Source organism: Salmo salar, chromosome ssa01 (assembly GCF_905237065.1).
Source record: "Salmo salar chromosome ssa01, Ssal_v3.1, whole genome shotgun sequence".
NCBI classification, from domain to species: Eukaryota; Metazoa; Chordata; class Actinopteri; order Salmoniformes; family Salmonidae; genus Salmo; species Salmo salar.
Window position 1 is genome coordinate 90789831 of NC_059442.1, and position 18112 is coordinate 90807942.

The following is an 18112-nucleotide window of genomic DNA, read 5'->3' on the forward strand; positions in this document are numbered from 1 at the left end:
TCCTCGAAATGATAAAGAAAACCTTGGCAACACTGCCATGCTGATCTGAGCCTTGCTGTTGGAAAACCACATTAGTGTACGACTTTCTGCTTTTGCAGATGCACCTCCCCGACTTTCGTCGACAGTCAGTTGCTTTAGCCTTACTACTCAAACGCGCCCAATCACTTGGTTCTCTGTTTGACAGAGTTGTACAGAATCTCGCGAGAGTTGACGTCTGCTAAAAATACTTGAGAGAACAACGATTTTTTTTTTTACCACTGATTCCTACCTCGAATGCATTCATCTGACGGGCATTTCAAGAGGGACAAATAACGTTATTTCTGTTGAAGGGAATATTGGCATATTATATGAAATCAGAGAATTGCGCTCAAGATATGTATTTTATGGAATTTGTTTGCAACGACGAAATCTCAGATGGAGAAGAGAAAGGAACACAGGAAATAAGCGGTATAGTGTGCACGCTTGCAAGAATCGCTTAATGTCCTAATAACGGCGAAATGGTCGCAAAACTTTCGAATTTTCCTTCCACTCATCTTTCAAATATATTTTTTCCCAGACACCATAAGCTACCAGGTTGCAATACTGGGCGAATGGGTGAAACAGCGGGCGTTCATAGCCAGGGCCATGGTCGATATTTATAAGTCAATGGGAAGGCAGTTTGCAAAGGCAACTTTTCACATAACGGAAACGTCTTTGCATTAACTCCTACACCAGGACTGCTGCGTACGCGCCGCAAAGATGAGAGGCTTTGCCCTTCTCCCCCAAGAGGACTACGACAATGCTTCCACTGGGCAAGACCAAAACATTGATATTGGACGTTGAAATCAATGCCTGAGTCTCTTCAGACCTATTTGCCTTCGTAGGACGAGATAAAGGAGACTTTCCTTATTGACTCAATGTAAAGGAGAAGAGAAGAGTGCATCCGCGTCAGAGAAATGGATAAACTCACCGTCATATCAGGATGCCTCTTTCTAGCGGCAGATATCTTTGCCATCGCCAGTATTGCTAATCCAGACTGGATCAACACAGGAGATGCAACTGGTAAGTTAGGTGAGGGCATTTAACTTCATTTATATATTTCCACACGTTATCTGTCTAGTGTCTATCGTCTGGCTGTAGGCTGCTACAGCTGGCTATCGCCCTGTGTGGCCCCTAAGGGGCTTTGTTGACAATGATCAATAATGTGCATTATAAACCGGGTGGTTCATCACTGAATGCTGATTGACTGACAGCCGTATACCACGGGTATGACAACATTTATTTTTACTGCTCTAATTACGTTGGCAACCAGTTTATAATAGCAATAAGAAACCTTGGGGGTTTGTGTTAAATGGCCAATATACCATGGCTAAGGCCTGTATCCAGGCACTCTGCAATGCGTAGCCATAGTATATTGGCCATATACCACACCCCCTCAGGCCTTATTGCTTAATTAACCCCTTTGACACACTATTCTTCTAGGATTTCAGTTCACGTAACCCAATGTTTTTGAATCATTCTCTTTCCACTCTACTGCATCAGCCACACTACACCACCACCCTCTTCCAAATATAACACTTTGGCATTCTGGTGACCTTTCTCTTGAGCTTCACAATCTTATAATGTGGCATCATCTAAGACCTACATTTTCTGTTACACTTTATACAAGCAGTCCTGCCCTCTTTCTCCCCACATCCACCCTCTCCCCACATCCACCCCATCCCTCTAAAATACAGTGAGCTACTTTGGCATCCTCTCTCGCTCTCGGCCTCTCGGGGCTTGTCCTCTCGGGGCTTGTCCTCAAACCACCAATCATCATCCTCCACAGCTGGTAATAAATGAACTGCCCTCTACTGTTTCACCCCAACATCCACTGATACCCCATGTCCCTTCAAGGCATATAAGCTACCCTGTACTAGTGTAACAGTATAGCTTCCGTCCCTCTCCTCGCCCCAACCTGGGCTCGAACCAGGGACCCTCTGCACACAACAACAACTGCCCCCCACAAAGCATCGTTACCCATCGCGCCACAAAAGCCGCGGCCCTACTTCAGGTCTCAGAGCAAGTGACGTCACCCAATTGAAACGCTATTAGCGCGCACCACTGCTAACTAACTAGCCATTTCACATCGGTTACACTAGCTATCAACTCACCTCCCAAATGGTGCAGTGGTCTAAGAGCAGGCTGACCGTTGACAAATAGTGTGTCAGACTGTGGTGAAGTGAGGGCCACATATCCGGCTATGTCCTTGGAGGTCTGTTCAGCTCTCCACTCACTCTCTGTATGTTATATGCATCTGACACAGACAGACTGGGGCATTTGTAGTTCATCTACAGTACCCCAGTCTGAGGACATGGTAAAATTAAGTGCAACAATAAAGGCTACGACTGAAAGATGGGTCATTTAGAATGAGCTAATGCCTTTTAGCTACAGCTGTAGCCAGCAGATTGTAGTTCCATGCTGTGGCCTACTGCATAAACAACCGGGATAGGTGACATTTTCCCCTTGTCGTTGTGAGGTAGGAGCCAGGATGGAAAAGCAAACTTTTGAGTCCTATGTTTAGATTTTAATGGTCTCATTTGTGATCATTCTTTTCTTTTTTTATACAAAGAATGAAAACATAGGAGAGACCAAACCAGACATAACATCCCACTTTCCTCCCACAAGTCCTCCCTGGCCACCAACATCACAGACTAACCCCTAGACTAACCCCTGGCCACCAACGTCACACACTAACCCCTGGCCACCAACGTCACACACTAACCCCTGGCCACCAACGTCACACACTAACCCCTGGCCACCAACGTCACACACTAACCCCTGGCCACCAACGTCACACACTAACCCCTGGCCACCAACGTCACACACTAACCCCTGGCCACCAACGTCACACACTAACCCCTGGCCACCAACGTCACACACTAACCCCTGGCCACCAACGTCACACACTAACCCCTGGCCACCAGCCACCAACGTCACAGACTAACCCCAGACCACCAACGTCACAGACTAACCCCAGGCCACCAACGTCACACGCTAACCCCAGGCCACCAACGTCACACGCTAACCCCTGGCCACCAACGTCACACGCTAACCCCTGGCCACCAACGTCACACGCTAACCCCTGGCCTCCAACGTCACACGCTAACCCCTGGCCACCAACGTCCCACGCTAACCCCTGGCCACCAACGTCCCACGCTAACCCCTGGCCACCAACGTCCCACGCTAACCCCTGGCCACCAACGTCCCACGCTAACCCCTGGCCACCAACGTCCCACGCTAACCCCTGGCCAACAACGTCCCACGCTAACCCCTGGCCAACAACGTCCCACGCTAACCCCTGGCCAACAACGTCCCACGCTAACCCCTGGCCAACAACGTCCCACGCTAACCCCTGGCCAACAACGTCCCACGCTAACCCCTGGCCAACAACGTCCCACGCTAACCCCTGGCCACCAACGTCCCACGCTAACCCCTGGCCACCAACGTCCCACGCTAACCCCTGGCCACCAACGTCCCACGCTAACCCCTGGCCACCAACGTCACACGCTAACCCCTGGCCAACAACGTCACACGCAAACCCCTGGCCACCAACGTCACTTAATAAATCTAAGGTGACATGGTTATAATCATGTTATATCTCTTTTTATATGCTCAGCACTTTGAGAATTAATTGGAACCTGAAAATGTACATATTAATGACAATTTATAGCCACCATTACACTGTTACAGCACAGTCCAGGAGCGTTCAGGTAGAACACACCTCCATTACACTGTTACAGCACAGTCCAGGAGCGTTCAGGTAGAGCACACCTCCATTACACTGTTACAGCACAGTCCAGGAGCGTTCAGGTAGAACACACCTCCATTACACTGTTACAGCACAGTCCAGGAGCGTTCAGGTAGAACACACCTCCATTACACTGTTACAGCACAGTCCAGGAGCGTTCAGGTAGAACACATCTCCATTACACTGTTACAGCACAGTCCAGGAGCGTTCAGGTAGAACACACCTCCATTACACTGTTACAGCACAGTCCAGGAGCGTTCAGGTAGAACACACCTCCATTACACTGTTACAGCACAGTCCAGGAGCGTTCAGGTAGAACACACCTCCATTACACTGTTACAGCACAGTCCAGGAGCGTTCAGGTAGAACACACCTCCATTACACTGTTACAGCACAGTCCAGGAGCGTTCAGGTAGAACATACCTCCATTACACTGTTACAGCACAGTCCAGGAGCGTTCAGGTAGAACACACCTCCATTACACTGTTACAGCACAGTCCAGGAGCGTTCAGGTAGAACACACCTCCATTACACTGTTACAGCACAGTCCAGGAGCGTTCAGGTAGAACACATCTCCATTACACTGTTACAGCACAGTCCAGGAGCGTTCAGGTAGAACACATCTCCATTACACTGTTACAGCACAGTCCAGGAGCGTTCAGGTAGAACACATCTCCATTACACTGTTACAGCACAGTCCAGGAGCGTTCAGGTAGAACACACCTCCATTACACTGTTACAGCACAGTCCAGGAGCGTTCAGGTAGAACACACCTCCATTACACTGTTACAGCACAGTCCAGGAGCGTTCAGGTAGAACACACCTCCATTACACTGTTACAGCACAGTCCAGGAGCGTTCAGGTAGAACACATCTCCATTACACTGTTACAGCACAGTCCAGGAGCGTTCAGGTAGAACACACCTCCATTACACTGTTACAGCACAGTCCAGGAGCGTTCAGGTAGAACACATCTCCATTACACTGTTACAGCACAGTCCAGGAGCGTTCAGGTAGAACACACCTCCATTACACTGTTACAGCACAGTCCAGGAGCGTTCAGGTAGAACATACCATACAAAGAAGGAACGGAAACAGGCTTGAGGTCCACTCATATTGTGTTTTCAGTCATTACTAGCCAGACTTCCCTTGTGAGACTTCCCCTTTCACCCCACACAGAGAAGGTATGAAATCAAGCAGGGTTAAAAGCCTTTTGTTCCAGCCTAATAGTAATTACCAGGTGGAGAGAAGCATTGTTTGTAAATGGAGATGTGTGGAGTCTTTCCTGATGAGGTCTGCTGGGAGGGAGAATTCTTTCAGATGAAGCACTCACAGGTTAATTATCAAGGAAATTACCTTGACTGGAAGGCCCTGTTTGTGTATCTGAAGTCCAAACATATTGTTTTGTCAAGGTGAAATAGATAAATGCTTAGACCTACACTCTTAGAAAAAAGGTTTCCAAAAGGGTTATTCGGCTATCCCAATAGGAGAATCCCTTTTGGTTCCAGGTAGAAACCTTTTGGGTTCTGTGTATAACCCTCTATGTAAAGGATTCCACATAGAACTCAAAAGGTTTCTACCTGGAACCAAAAATGGGTTCTTCAAGCGGTTGTCCTATGGGGACAACTGAAGAACCATTTTAGGTTCTAGAATGGCACCTTTTTTTCCTACGAGTGTAGTTGTTCCTGCCAATGAAGTTAACTTGCCGGTCTAACTTATGCTCTTTCCTATGGTATCAGTATTTTGGCAGCACCAGATGATGCTTATTGCTCACAGATAAACAGATGTTGACAATGACTGCATCAGATTGGCAGATGTTGTTATAAACACAAATGTCTCTCTCACCAACTGAAGTTTAGCCTGGAAAGGAATCATTATGGTTTATTTGTTTACAGCAAACCTCTCTGTAGTTATCCAGGATGTGAAGCTTTATACAAGTTTATAGAGGTGTGTGTGTGTCTTAGACTAGCTAATTTCCTGCTTGTTACGCAGGTATTCTGTAGTGAAGTCGAAGCAGCAGGGGACTGACTGGGGCTGCATGGGGAAGTGTTTACTAACTACAGACATTGGCCCACACACACACACACACACACACACACACACACACACACACACACACACACACACACACCTCCCTCTGTCTCAATGCCCTGGCTATCAGACAAGCTTGATGTCTGATGTGTTACACACTTAAAACAGCTGCTGAACAGTCCCACGAAGTAGAAATATCCCCCAAGAGTCCCATAGAACAAAAAGTACAATTTACACCAATGACAAGCTATGGAATGGGTGTGTAAGCTTGCTTAAGAGAGAGAAATATTGTGTCATGATAGGATATACTATGTCACATTTTTAACATTGAATCAGTATCTTTGATTCTTTGACAGTGGAATATGTGATACTATGCTTCTGAGGCAGGACCTTTTCACTAAGGATATGAAGTGGTTGGGATGTGAAGTCCTGGTAGCCTACGCCTATTTATGTTGTGCTCTTTACTTAGATAAAAGAATGTATAGGGAAGGAACAGGATATCCTGTGTAGAAAATGGAGGGGCTCAGAGATCATGGAATCAACATAGTATGCATGCAGTACGTTCCACTTCAGTGTGCTCTCTCGCTGCAGACTCATACAACCATTCATAGGTATGCTACCTCATAGTTGACACATCTATTCTACTGTATATCTATCTAAACTGTTGAAGGGGTATAGCCTCAAAATAATCAGCTGAAGTAAGTAAACCCTGTTGAAGGGAAGTTTTCCACTCAGATTTGTCTGGTAACATGATCTGTATCAGGGTTGGTAGTGTAACTTACTACCATTCATTTGGGATTCTGGTAATTGGGAAGCAAATGTGATCACTGTAATGGATGAGGAAACAGGACACAGCAGTTTGGTTTAGTAATGAGTATTACATTAGGGTGCCATGTCACTAGCCACGATATAACAGCTGTGATCAGCATTAGATCCACATACAGTAGGTCTACATGTGTCTTCACATCAAAGGGATCCTGAGTGGCGCAGCGGTCTAAGGCAGTGCTAGAGGCGTACCTACAGCCCCGGGTTTGATCCCGGGCAAGATCACAACCAGCCATGATCGGGGGTCCCATAGGGCGGCGCACAATTGACCCAGCGTTATCCGGGTTAGGGGAGGGTTTGGCCGGGGTAGGCAGTCATTGTAAATAAGAATTTGTTCTTAGCTGACTTGCCTAGTTAAATAAAATAAATAAAGGTGGCTGGTGGCACCTCAGTTGGGGAGGACGGGCTCATAGTAATGGTTGGAACGGAATAAATGGAATGCTATTCAATACCATTCCATTTACTCTTTGTGGATGGCTGAGCTCGTCTCTTTATGTGGATGGCTGAGTGGATGGCTGAGCTCGTCTCTTTATGTGGATGGCTGAGTGGATGGCTGAGCTCGTCTCTTTATGTGGATGGCTGAGCTCGTCTCTATGTGGATGGCTGAGCTCGTCTCTTTATGTGGATGGCTGAGCTCGTCTCTTTATGTGGATGGCTGAGGGGATGGCTGAGCTCGTCTCTCTATGTAGATGGCTGAGCTCGTCTCTTTCTCGCCTTTGATTTAGCTAGCTAACTAACAAATATATGTACTGTCAATCGATAATAGCTAAATCAAAAGGCGAGAAAGAGACGAGCTCAGCCATCCACATAAAGAGACGAGCTCAGCCATCCACTCAGCCATCCACATAAAGAGATGAGCTCAGCCATCCACATAAAGAGATGAGCTCAGCCATCCACATAAAGAGATGAGCTCAGCCATCTACTCAGTCACCCACTCAGCCATCCACATAAAGAGATGAGCTCAGCCATCCACTCAGCCATCCACATAAAGAGATCAGCTCAGCCATCCACTCAGCCATCCACATAAAGAGATGAGCTCAGCCATCCACATAAAGAGACGAGCTCAGCCATCCACTCAGCCATCCACATAAAGAGATGAGCTCAGCCATCCACTCAGCCATCCACATAAAGAGATGAGCTCAGCCATCCACATAAAGAGATGAGCTCAGCCATCCACTCAGCCATCCACATAAAGAGATGAGCTCAGCCATCCACATAAAGAGATGAGCTCAGCCATCCACATAAAGAGATGAGCTCAGCCATCCACATAAAGAGATGAGCTCAGACATCCACATAAAGAGATGATGAGCTCAGCCATCCACTCAGCCATCCACATAAAGAGATGGGCTCAGCCATCCACATAAAGAGATGAGCTCAGCCATCCACATAAAGAGATGAGCTCAGCCATCCACTCAGCCATACACATAAAGAGATGAGCTCAGCCATCCACATAAAGAGATGAGCTCAGCCATCCACATAAAGAGATGAGCTCAGCCATCCACATTAAAGAGATGAGCTCAGCCATCCACATAAAGAGATGAGCTCAGACATCCACATAAAGAGATGAGCTCAGACATCCACATAAAGAGATGAGCTCAGCCATCCACTCAGCCATCCACATAAAGAGATGAGCTCAGCCATCCACATAAAGAGATGAGCTCAGCCATCCACATAAAGAGATGAGCTCAGCCATCCACATAAAGAGAGGCTTGTGCATTTATTGAACTGGGAACATTTTCACGCTGGGAGAAATTTTACAACATGTGGTCACAATCAGAACGATTGGGAACTATTTCACACTGGGAAGATTTTTACATGACCAAGGGCAGTGTACTATATGTCCTTTTGAGGGAGCAGGGCTCATCATATTGGTTCATACTCCTTCCCTCCCTACCACCTCAGTGATGTATGTTCTTGTCTCAGAACCATAATGGGGTATTTGTAAATCTCTGTCCATCTCTCTAATCCAATAGACTAAATATGGTTGTCTTGCCTAGGGTTGGGTGGTATCCAGATGTTCATACCGTTTCTGTACCATACCGGGGTATACGGTATTACCGAATGTGCACACAAGGGCCGCGGACGCACAAAACACTTGAGGCAACAGGGATTTGGATCCAGGAAGGTGTAGAATGTCTCTGATGCAACCAAGAAGCTTAATCTTGACATGTAGATAGCAAGTTAGCAAACCAAATGCAATTCTGGATATCATTTATTTGACTCATCTTACATTTCTTATAGTTGTACTTAACTTATAGTTATGAGCAGTGGCATAGCACGCAGCCCCTGCAAGTCGGTGGTGCCCCGACCCCCAAAAATGAAAACAGTATTGAAAATCATAACATCAGTATTTTGAAATAGCCAGTATAGAGTATATCTCACAAGCCTTGCCCGCTTTTCATCTCTCCTCTCTGTCTCCAGCCTCTGGAAGACACAAAGTGCTGGCTCAGGGATAACTCCTCGTCTCGTGACAGAGAAGGGGATGAAAGGGGTCGCAGGATTTCATTTCACATTTCTCTCATTCAAATCTATACCGATGAATTGTCTTTTGTAGCTGGATGGACGAGGGGGTTGAGTGTTGCTGAGTTGGCACGTTCTGTGTTGGGTTAGGGAGGGTGGGGTTCATATATGCTCTTATTGTTGTTGGAAGAGTTATGTGTTCAGCAGGCCTAGCTTGCTGACACAATTGGACCCACCAGGCTTTTGGGCAGGAGAGGAGAGGCTCTTTGACAGTGAGTGACTTTCTGATGTGAATTCTTATCTCCTCCCTCTCTCTTTTTTCCTCTCTCTCCTTTATCTCATCTCTCTCCTCTGTGGTTTCAGAAGCTCTGGGTCCTCCCTCTGCTTTCTTTATCCTTCCATCCCTCTCTCTCTCTCCGCCTCTTCCCTCCAGCTCTCTTCCTCTCTCTGGTGTCAGGGGCTCTGGTCCTGAGCCATCCAAATCAAATTTATTTGTCACATACACATGGTTAGCAGGTGTTAATGCAAGTGTAGCGAAATGCTTGTGCTTCTAGTTCCGACCATGCAGTAATATCTAACAAGTAATATAACCTAACAATTTCACAACAACTACCTTATACACACAAGTGTAAAGGAATGAATACGAATATGTACATAAAAATATATAAATGAGTGATGGCCGAACGGCATAGGCAAGATGCAGTAGATGGTATAGAGTACTGTATATACATATGAGATGAGTAATGTAGGGTATGAAAACATAAAGTGGCATTGTTTAAAGTGGCTAGTGATGCATTACATCAAGATGCAGTAGATGGTATAGAGTACAGTATATACATATGAGATGAGTAATGTAGGGTATGAGAACATTATATAAAGTGGTATTGTTTAAAGTGGCTAGTGATACATTTAATTACATCAGATGGCAAGATGCAGTAGATGGCATAGTGTACAGTATATACATAAGAGATGAGTAATGTAGGGTAAGTAAACATTATATATAGATATAGATATAGATTGATTACATCAATTGTTCCATTACTAAAGTGGCTGTTGTTGAGTCAGTATGTTGGCAGCAGCCACTCAATGTTAGTGATGGCTGTTTAACAGTCTAATGGCCTTGAGATAGAAGCTGTTTTTTAGTCTCTCGGTCCCAGCTTTGATGCACCTGTACTGACCTCGCCTTCTGGATGATAGCGGGGTGAACAGGCAGTGGCTCGGGTGGTTGTTGTCCTTGATGATCTTTTTGGCCTTCCTGTGACATCGGGTGGTGTAGGTGTCCTGGAGGGCAGGTAGTTTGCACCCAGTGATGCGTTGTGCAGACCTCACTACCCTCTGGAGAGCCTTGCGGTTATGGGTGGAGCAGCTGCCGTACCAGGCAGTGATACAGCCCAACAGGATGCTCTCGATTGTGCATCTGTAAAAGTTTGTGTGTTTTTGGTGACAAGCCGAATTTCTTCAGCCTCCTGAGGTTGAAGAGGCGCTGCTGCGCCTTCTTCACCACGCTGTCTGTGTGGGTGGACCATTTCAGTTTGTCCGTGATGTGTACGCCGAGGAACTTAACTCTCCACCCTCTCCACTACTGTCCCGTCAATGTAGATAGGGGGCTGCTCCCTCTGCTGTTTCCTGAAGTCCACGATCATCTCTTTTGTTTTGACATTGAGTGTGAGGTTATTTTCCTGACACCACACTCCGAGGGCCCTCACCTCCTCCCTGTAGGCCGTCTCGTCATTGTTGGTAATGAAGCCTACCACTGTAGTGTCGTCTGCAAACTTGATGATTGAGTTGGAGGCGTGCATGGCCACGCAGTCGTGGGTGAACAGGGAGTACAGGAGAGGGCTGAGAACACACCCTTGTGGGACCGCAGGGTTGAGGATCAGCGGGGTGGAGATGTTGTTTTCTACCCTCACCACCTGGGGGCGGCCCGTCAGGAAGTCCAGGACCCAGTTGCACATGGCGGGGTCGAGACCCAAGGTCTAGAGCTTAATGACGAGTTTGGAGGGTACTATGGTGTTAAATACTGAGCTGTAATAGATGAACAGCATTCTTACATAGGTATTCCTCTTGTCCAGATGGGTTAGGGCAGTGTGCAGTGTGATTGCGATTGCGTCGTCTGTGGACCTATTGGTGCGGTAAACAAATTGGAGTGGGTCTAGGGTGTCAGGTAGGGTGGAGGTGATATGGTCCTTGACTAGTTTCTCAAAGCACTTCATGATGACGGAAGTGAGTGCTACAGGGCGGTAGTCATTTAGCTCAGTTACCTTAGTCCAAGTCTTACGTCATTGATTGATTCCTCGGGGACCCCTGCCATTGGTCCAGGGCCTAAGCGTCCCACTCTTCAGCCTTGTTACCATACCAACCTTCCTTTAGCTCTACTTTGTGTTGTCACAGGGCACTGGAAGTGGAATCCAGTGTCACCAGGGAGGTCATTAGTCCAGATGTGATGTAATGCAGTGATGCCTCATACAGATCTTAGCTTTTCTAATGGTGATACTGTCACAAGTTGAGGGATATTTTAGAACTGATGCAATCTACTGCTCTGGGTTATGTTTCTTCGAATAAAACAAGGTGTACCGAAAATGAAAAGATTCTGCCAAAAAGTGACATGTTGTTGTGGTGTGTGAGAGCACAGTTGACCTGAACAGCGAGAGTATGCTCTGTGTGTGATGAAAGATATTCTCCCGCCGTGGGTGTATGTGATCAAGCGCTCAGTCTGTAGCGGTGCAGGCTGCTGAGGGGAGGATGGCTTATAATGATGGCAGGAACGGAGCGAATGGAATGGCATCAAACACATGGAAACCATGTGTTTAATGTATTTGATACTATTCTACCTATTCCGCTCCAACCATCCCCAATTAAGGTGCCACCAACCTCCTGTGTTCTGTAGATGCTCTGACAGTGGGACTGCTGCTGTGTGGGATCTAACCCTGACTGATCTGTCTCTTCTCTCCCTCTCTCCTGTCTCTCTAGGTTCCCTGACGGTAGGCCTGGTGCGGCAGTGCCAGACCATCCACGGTCGTGAATGGACCTGTATCCCCCCGCGGCTGCCCCCTGAGTGGGTCACCACCCTCTTCTTCATTATCCTGGGCATCATCTCCCTCACGGTGACCTGCGGCCTGTTGGTGGCATCACACTGGCACCGCGAGGCCACCCGTTACGCCCGCTGGATCGCCTTCACTGGGAGTACGTTTCATTTTGACTTATGTAACGGTTATTTAACCAGACGGGTCAATGGGGAACCAGTTCTCGTTTACAGTGACAGCCTGGCCAAGAGACCAAGACTGCAATACGATAAATACAGAAACATGGCCAACACTGTCACCATTTAAGTCATGAGTGGTGCCAGACAGAATTCTGTTAACCTGTCTGGGCCAGTGGGACGCTTGCGTCCCACCCTAATCAACAACCAGTGGAATCGCGTCGCGCGAAATGCAAAACCTCATAAATGCTATAACTTCAATTTCTCAAATATATGACTATTTTACACCGTTTTATAGATACACCTCTCCTGAATCAAACCACGTTGTCCGATTTCAAAAAGGCTTTACAGCAAAAGCAAAACATTAGATTATGTTAGGAGAGAACCCAGACAGAAATAATCACACAGCCATTTTCAAAGCAACTAGATGCATCACAAATACCCAAAACACAGCTAAATGCAGCACTAACCTTTGACAATCTTCATCAGATGTCAATCCTAGGACATCATGTTACACAATACATGCATTTTTTGTTCGATAAAGTTCATATTTATATATAAAAACAGCATTTTACATCGGCGTGTGACATTCAGAAAATCTTTTCCCTCAAATGCTTCCGGTGAAACAGCACTACAATTTACAAAATTACTATTCGAAAACATTGTTAAAATGTAATATTGTCATTCAAAGACTTATAGATTAACATGTCTTGAATGCCACCACTTTGCCAGATTTAAAAATAACTTTACTGGGAAATCACACTTTGCAATAAACGACGTGGTATGCCCAGCAAAATAGGCTAGGCTATACATGTTGGAGCCATCTTGGAACGATCAACCATCAAAAATACTATTGTAAATAAAACCCTACCTTTGATTATCTTTATCAGAAAGCACTTCCAGGAATCCCAGGTCCATAACAAATGTAGTTTTGTTCGAAATAGTTAATCATTTATGTCCCAATTGTTAGCGCGCTCCGAAGGCTACTGAAAATGTACCGTGGTGAGTCGGACTTGTCGTCACGAATGTACAATTTTTTTTTATTTAAGTTCGTTCAAACATGTCAAACGTTGTATAACATAAATCTTTAGGGCCTTTTTCAACCAGAGCTTCAATAATATTCCATGGGGACGTTTGCATTGTCTTTCAAAACGTTTCGAAAGGGGAGGGTAGCCATGGGCGGCTGCGTCATAATGGTAAATGGCCCTCCACCTGTGACCACTTTCCACAGCCTCTCTTTCAGTCAGTTTTGACAGTAGGAGACTCAAACCACTTTGTAAAGACTGGGGACATCTAGTGGAAGCCTTAGGAAGTGCTAAATGATTCATAAGCCCCTGTGTGTTTCAATGGCAAATGTTTGAAGTGATATCCACACATCAGATTTCAGTTTCCTGTCAGGATTTGTCTCAGGGTTTTGACTGCCATATGAGTTCTGTTATTCTCACAGACACCATTCAAACAGTTTTAGAAACTTTAGGGTGTTTTCTATCCAAATCAAACAATTATATGCATATTCTAGTTACTGGGCAGGAGTAGTAACCAGATTAAATCGGGTACGTTTTTTTATCCGGCCGTGCAAATACTGCCCCCTATCCCCAACAGGTTTTAATCCCCTATTCTGGTAAAAGTAGTACAGTAGACTAGGGAATAGGCTGTGATTTGAGGGAAAGCCATTAGTTACAGCTTTGAAGCACCTTGAGATTCTTGTTATGTCACTAATGGATGTTAGCAAATTGATTTGAATAAGCCGAGATGAATGTCACTTTGGTTTCATTTTAGTAAAAGCTTTTGTGTGGTAACTGTGTGGGCGGCAGGTAGCCTAAGAGTGGTAAAATCCCTCCTGGTTTTAGCTCCGCTCATAGCAACCCCATTTACTGTAGGTGTTCAAGGAGCCACTCAGCACAGTTCCATTTTAACATTTAGGCCGTTTAGCAGATGCTCTTATCCAGAGTGACTTACAGGAGCAGTTAGGGTTAAGTGCCTTGATCAAGGGCACATCGACAGATTTTTCACCTATTCGGCTTGGAGATTCGAAACGAGCGACGTTTCCGTTACTGGTCCAAGGGATATGACGGAATAACATTCCTTTGTTATTATTATACTTCCAGAGGTCATTTTATCCTAATCATTATCGGGCTAGAATTACCTCTTGAGGTATAATAATAACCAAGTAATGACAATGTAATGACAATGTGAATTGATTTTTTTCAGATCTGTCAGGTTTCCACGACGATGAAAACGCAAATATAGAATTTAGACTGAGATCATGTTGCTGCCTGCTCTTTAAATGTTGTAAGATATTTTGCTCCCTAAATATGTTGTACTGTGAATAGTGTTTTTAAGAAGACTGTTTCTAAACTTTGTTTCCTCTCTCCTCCATAGTGATCCTGCTCTGTATGGCAGCTCTGATATTTCCTATAGGATTTTACATCGATGAGGTCGGGGGTCAACCTTATAAACTACCCAACAACACTGTGGTGGGGTCCTCATATGTACTCTTTGTCCTATCTATATTTTTCACTATAGTGGGACTACTGTTTGCAGGGAAGGTCTGCTTGCCTGGGTGACATATCGGGCACTTTGTTTTTTGTAAACATTCTTGCGTTTAGAGAAATGCCTTTTGTAGAAGCATTTGCTAGGCCAGACATTTGAAAATGGCCAGCTGGAAGGGAAGGGAAGAAGAGGAACTGTGAGAAACACTCTTTCTCTCTGACGAACCTTTGGATGACAGGACTCTACAGCACCTAGCCCTGGGTCAATAGGACAGGTAGTAGGCACTAGTCTGTCTGTGTTCATAGATCTGGGAGGAATGGACACCTATCCAGCCCCCTCACAGATCAGTGAACACAGAAGTGTCCTTCCATAAATGGAGTGCCTTTTCGGGTAGTGTAATTTCACCAAATTGGAACATTCTGTCAAAGAGCACATGTTTAACTTCATAACAAACATGTTTTCCCCATCCCCTCCTTTTGATATTTTAATTTTTTTTAAGGAATAGTTTAACCATATTAAAACGAGAGTTCAGTTCACCTAACTGGTTGACCTGAGGGACAAATGTAAATGAATCACTAATCACATGAGATAAATAATAATTTCCAGAAATGACATTGTCAGAGCAACAAATTATATTACAATGATGGTGAAAACTTGGGGAAATTTGACGGTTAAGTTGGTTAAAATCTTCAAGTCGGACAAACATGACGTGGGACATGCCAAGATGTAAAACACACTACTATTGGATTTTTTTTATGTTTAGTTAGTGTAGATTTGTGATCCAATTGTTAAATTGAGTGTTTTATCAAAATGTGCACACAATGTCACCAGGACATAAAAGGCACTCTCTTCATGGATTGACCCAGAACGGGTAGTGGCCAGAGCCTGAAATAGACATGGATCATCAGGACAGGGAAGACTGTCACCCATGGTCATGACAACAGGAAGTCAAGTCACTCCGCCCCATAAGAAGCACAGTGGTAGAAAGGCTGGAGCCGGCAATAAGAATGATGAAGCCATCATTTTGTAGATGATGCGTATATGGTTGGAAGTTGAGTTAGACCTCAGAGCTGTTGTCTTGTGTCCTATGAGTGGAGCTGGCCTCTAGATTCATGATGAAACTATGAAAAGCAGGAAGTCTGTTGGATCACATGATGATGGAAAGCAATTAGAACTAATTCAATACAATTGTAAAGTATCTCATGAAAGAGTAAAATAATTCATTTGTTTTCATGAATGCATTATTTTCCCAAGATGAAGCATTTATAGTACTTTTTTATGGTCAATGCACTGTATCATGGAATTCCTACATGTCTGTTTTCTTTGCTTTTATGTCTGTCAATTTGTTCTCATGACTGGCTGACTTGCTCATGTAGGCTACATAGACAGAATGGCTGTTGTTTGAGGAAGCACTGTGATATACATGAACTACTCTGGAAAACCATCTCATTAAAAGTTACACAACATGACAAATTATCTAATCTATTACTCTCGAATGGGGAGAACATTCTGTATCATATAAGCAATTACAGAGAACAAAAATATTAATGCAACATGCAACAATATCAAAGATTTTACTGAGTTACAGTTCATATAAGGAAATCTGTCAATTGAAATAAATAAATTAGGCCCTAATCTATGGATTTCACATGACTGGGAATATAGATATGCATCTGTTGGTCACAGATACCTTATTTAAAAAAAAAGTAGGGTCGTGGATGAGAAAACCAGTCAGTATCTGGTGTGACCACCATTTGCCTCATGCAGTGCCACACATTTCCTTTGAATAGAGTTGATCAGGCTGTTGATTGTGGCCTGTGAAATGTTGTCCCACTCCTCTTTAATGGCTGCACGAAGTTGCTGGATATTGGCAGGAACTGGAACCCGCTGTCGTACATGTCGATCCAGAGCATCCCAAACATGCTCAATGGGTGACATGTCTGGTGAGTATGCAGGCCATGGAAGAACCGGGACATTTTCAGCTTCCAGGAATTGTGTACAGATCCTTGCGACATGGAGCCATGCGTTACCATGCTGAAACATGAGGTAACAAGCAGGGAGCAGGTTTCGAACCCTCAACATTCTAGCCCGAAGTTCAGCATGCTATCGACTGCCCAAATGTATTAATTGGGGTTGGGGCCGGTTGTGGCGAAAAACACTTTATCAATTGGAATCTTTAACATGTGGAAAGGGAGAAAAGTATTATTAGTTTTTCAGAAGTGTAGCAGGATGGGCTATTAGCTGAACAATAGACTATTCAACCTTTACTAAAGAATTGTCTAATAGCCGAGCTAGGTGTGAACCCCCTCAACTTGCAACAAATCATTTGTATCTATCTTTCCACATCTACCTACACACGTATCTACCTACACACGTTAATGTTATAAAAAATGTATATTTATATATTGGTCATGGCTCCCGAGTGGCGCAGCGGTCTAAGGCACTGCATCTCGGTGCAAGAGGCTTTACTACAGTCCCTGGTTCAAATTCAGGCTGTATCACATCCGACCGTGATTGAGAGTGCCATAGGGCTGCGCACAATTGGCCCAGCGCCATCCGGGTTTTGCCGGGATAGGCCTTCATTGTAAATAAGAATTTGTTCTTACCTGACTTGCCAAGTTAAATAAAGGTTCAATTTAAAAAACAACTGGCGGCAACCGCAGCTAAATAGCTCAGTACTGTACTGCCGACCGTCACGTTGTACATCACCGTATTTTCCATTCCATCCTAAAGGAAACCCTGAGGGTTTCGTTTTAGTTTTTCTCTGAATAGAAACACCATAATATTAATCAAATTAATTAAGCCAAATTTCTTAAAATCAATCCCATATACTGTGTTATTACAAAAAAGGTTTTAAATTCTCTGGTAATGCCAATACGGAATACTATCAAATGATTCTCAAAGATGCTCTCTGGTGGTCAAACTAGCAATAACTTGCAGTAACAGAAAAAATGGCTGACACAGAACGCTGCGGCAGCACGCAAGGTGAGCCGCAGTATGACACAACTTTTAAAGGAGGAACCACTGTATCTCTGTGCATTGAAATTGCCATCACCAGTAACTGAAAGGTTGCTAGATCGAATCCCTGATCTGACAAGGTAAAAATCAGTAGTTCTGCCCCTGAATAAGGCAGTTAACCCACTGTTCCTAGGCTGTCATTGTAAATAAGAATTTGTTCTTAACTGACTTGCCTAGTTAAATAAAGGTTAAATATAAAATACAAAAATGCAATTGTGTTCATTGTCGGTAGCTTATGCCTGCCCATATCATAACCCCACCGCCACCAAGGGGGACTCTGTTCACAACATTGACATCAGCAAACCGCTGCTGTCTGCC

The 18112-nt window shown here is 44.8% G+C and overlaps 1 protein-coding gene across 2 annotated transcripts; it reads left to right on the forward strand.

Annotated features, from left to right (window-relative positions):
• Positions 1 to 224: 224 nt before the first annotated feature.
• On the forward strand, positions 225 to 16245 carry LOC106609997 (uncharacterized protein C16orf52 homolog B). Of its 2 annotated transcripts, none has more exons than XM_014209084.1 (3): positions 225 to 1050; positions 12055 to 12267; positions 14666 to 16245. In XM_014209084.1, exons 1-3 carry the CDS (start codon positions 936 to 938, stop codon positions 14848 to 14850), a joined length of 513 nt encoding a protein of 170 aa, XP_014064559.1. In that variant the 5' UTR covers positions 225 to 935; the 3' UTR covers positions 14851 to 16245. The 2 variants fall into 2 exon arrangements, with proteins under 2 accessions (XP_014064559.1, XP_014064567.1); XM_014209092.1 differs by having other exon boundaries at positions 225 to 1041.
• The last annotated feature ends 1867 nt before the right edge of the window (positions 16246 to 18112 follow it).

What these genes read in the sequence shown, in the direction of transcription:
- LOC106609997 (XM_014209084.1), top strand. Translation starts at nt 936, where the DNA reads ATGGATAAACTCACCGTCATATCAGGATGCCTCTTTCTAGCGGCAGAT. An exon ending in AGATGCAACTGGTAAGTTAG is followed by an intron (nt 1,051 to 12,054) that starts GTGAGGGCATTT and finishes CTGTCTCTCTAG; the next exon opens with GTTCCCTGACGGTAGGCCTG. An exon ending in CTGGATCGCCTTCACTGGGA is followed by an intron (nt 12,268 to 14,665) that starts GTACGTTTCATT and finishes TCTCCTCCATAG; the next exon opens with TGATCCTGCTCTGTATGGCA.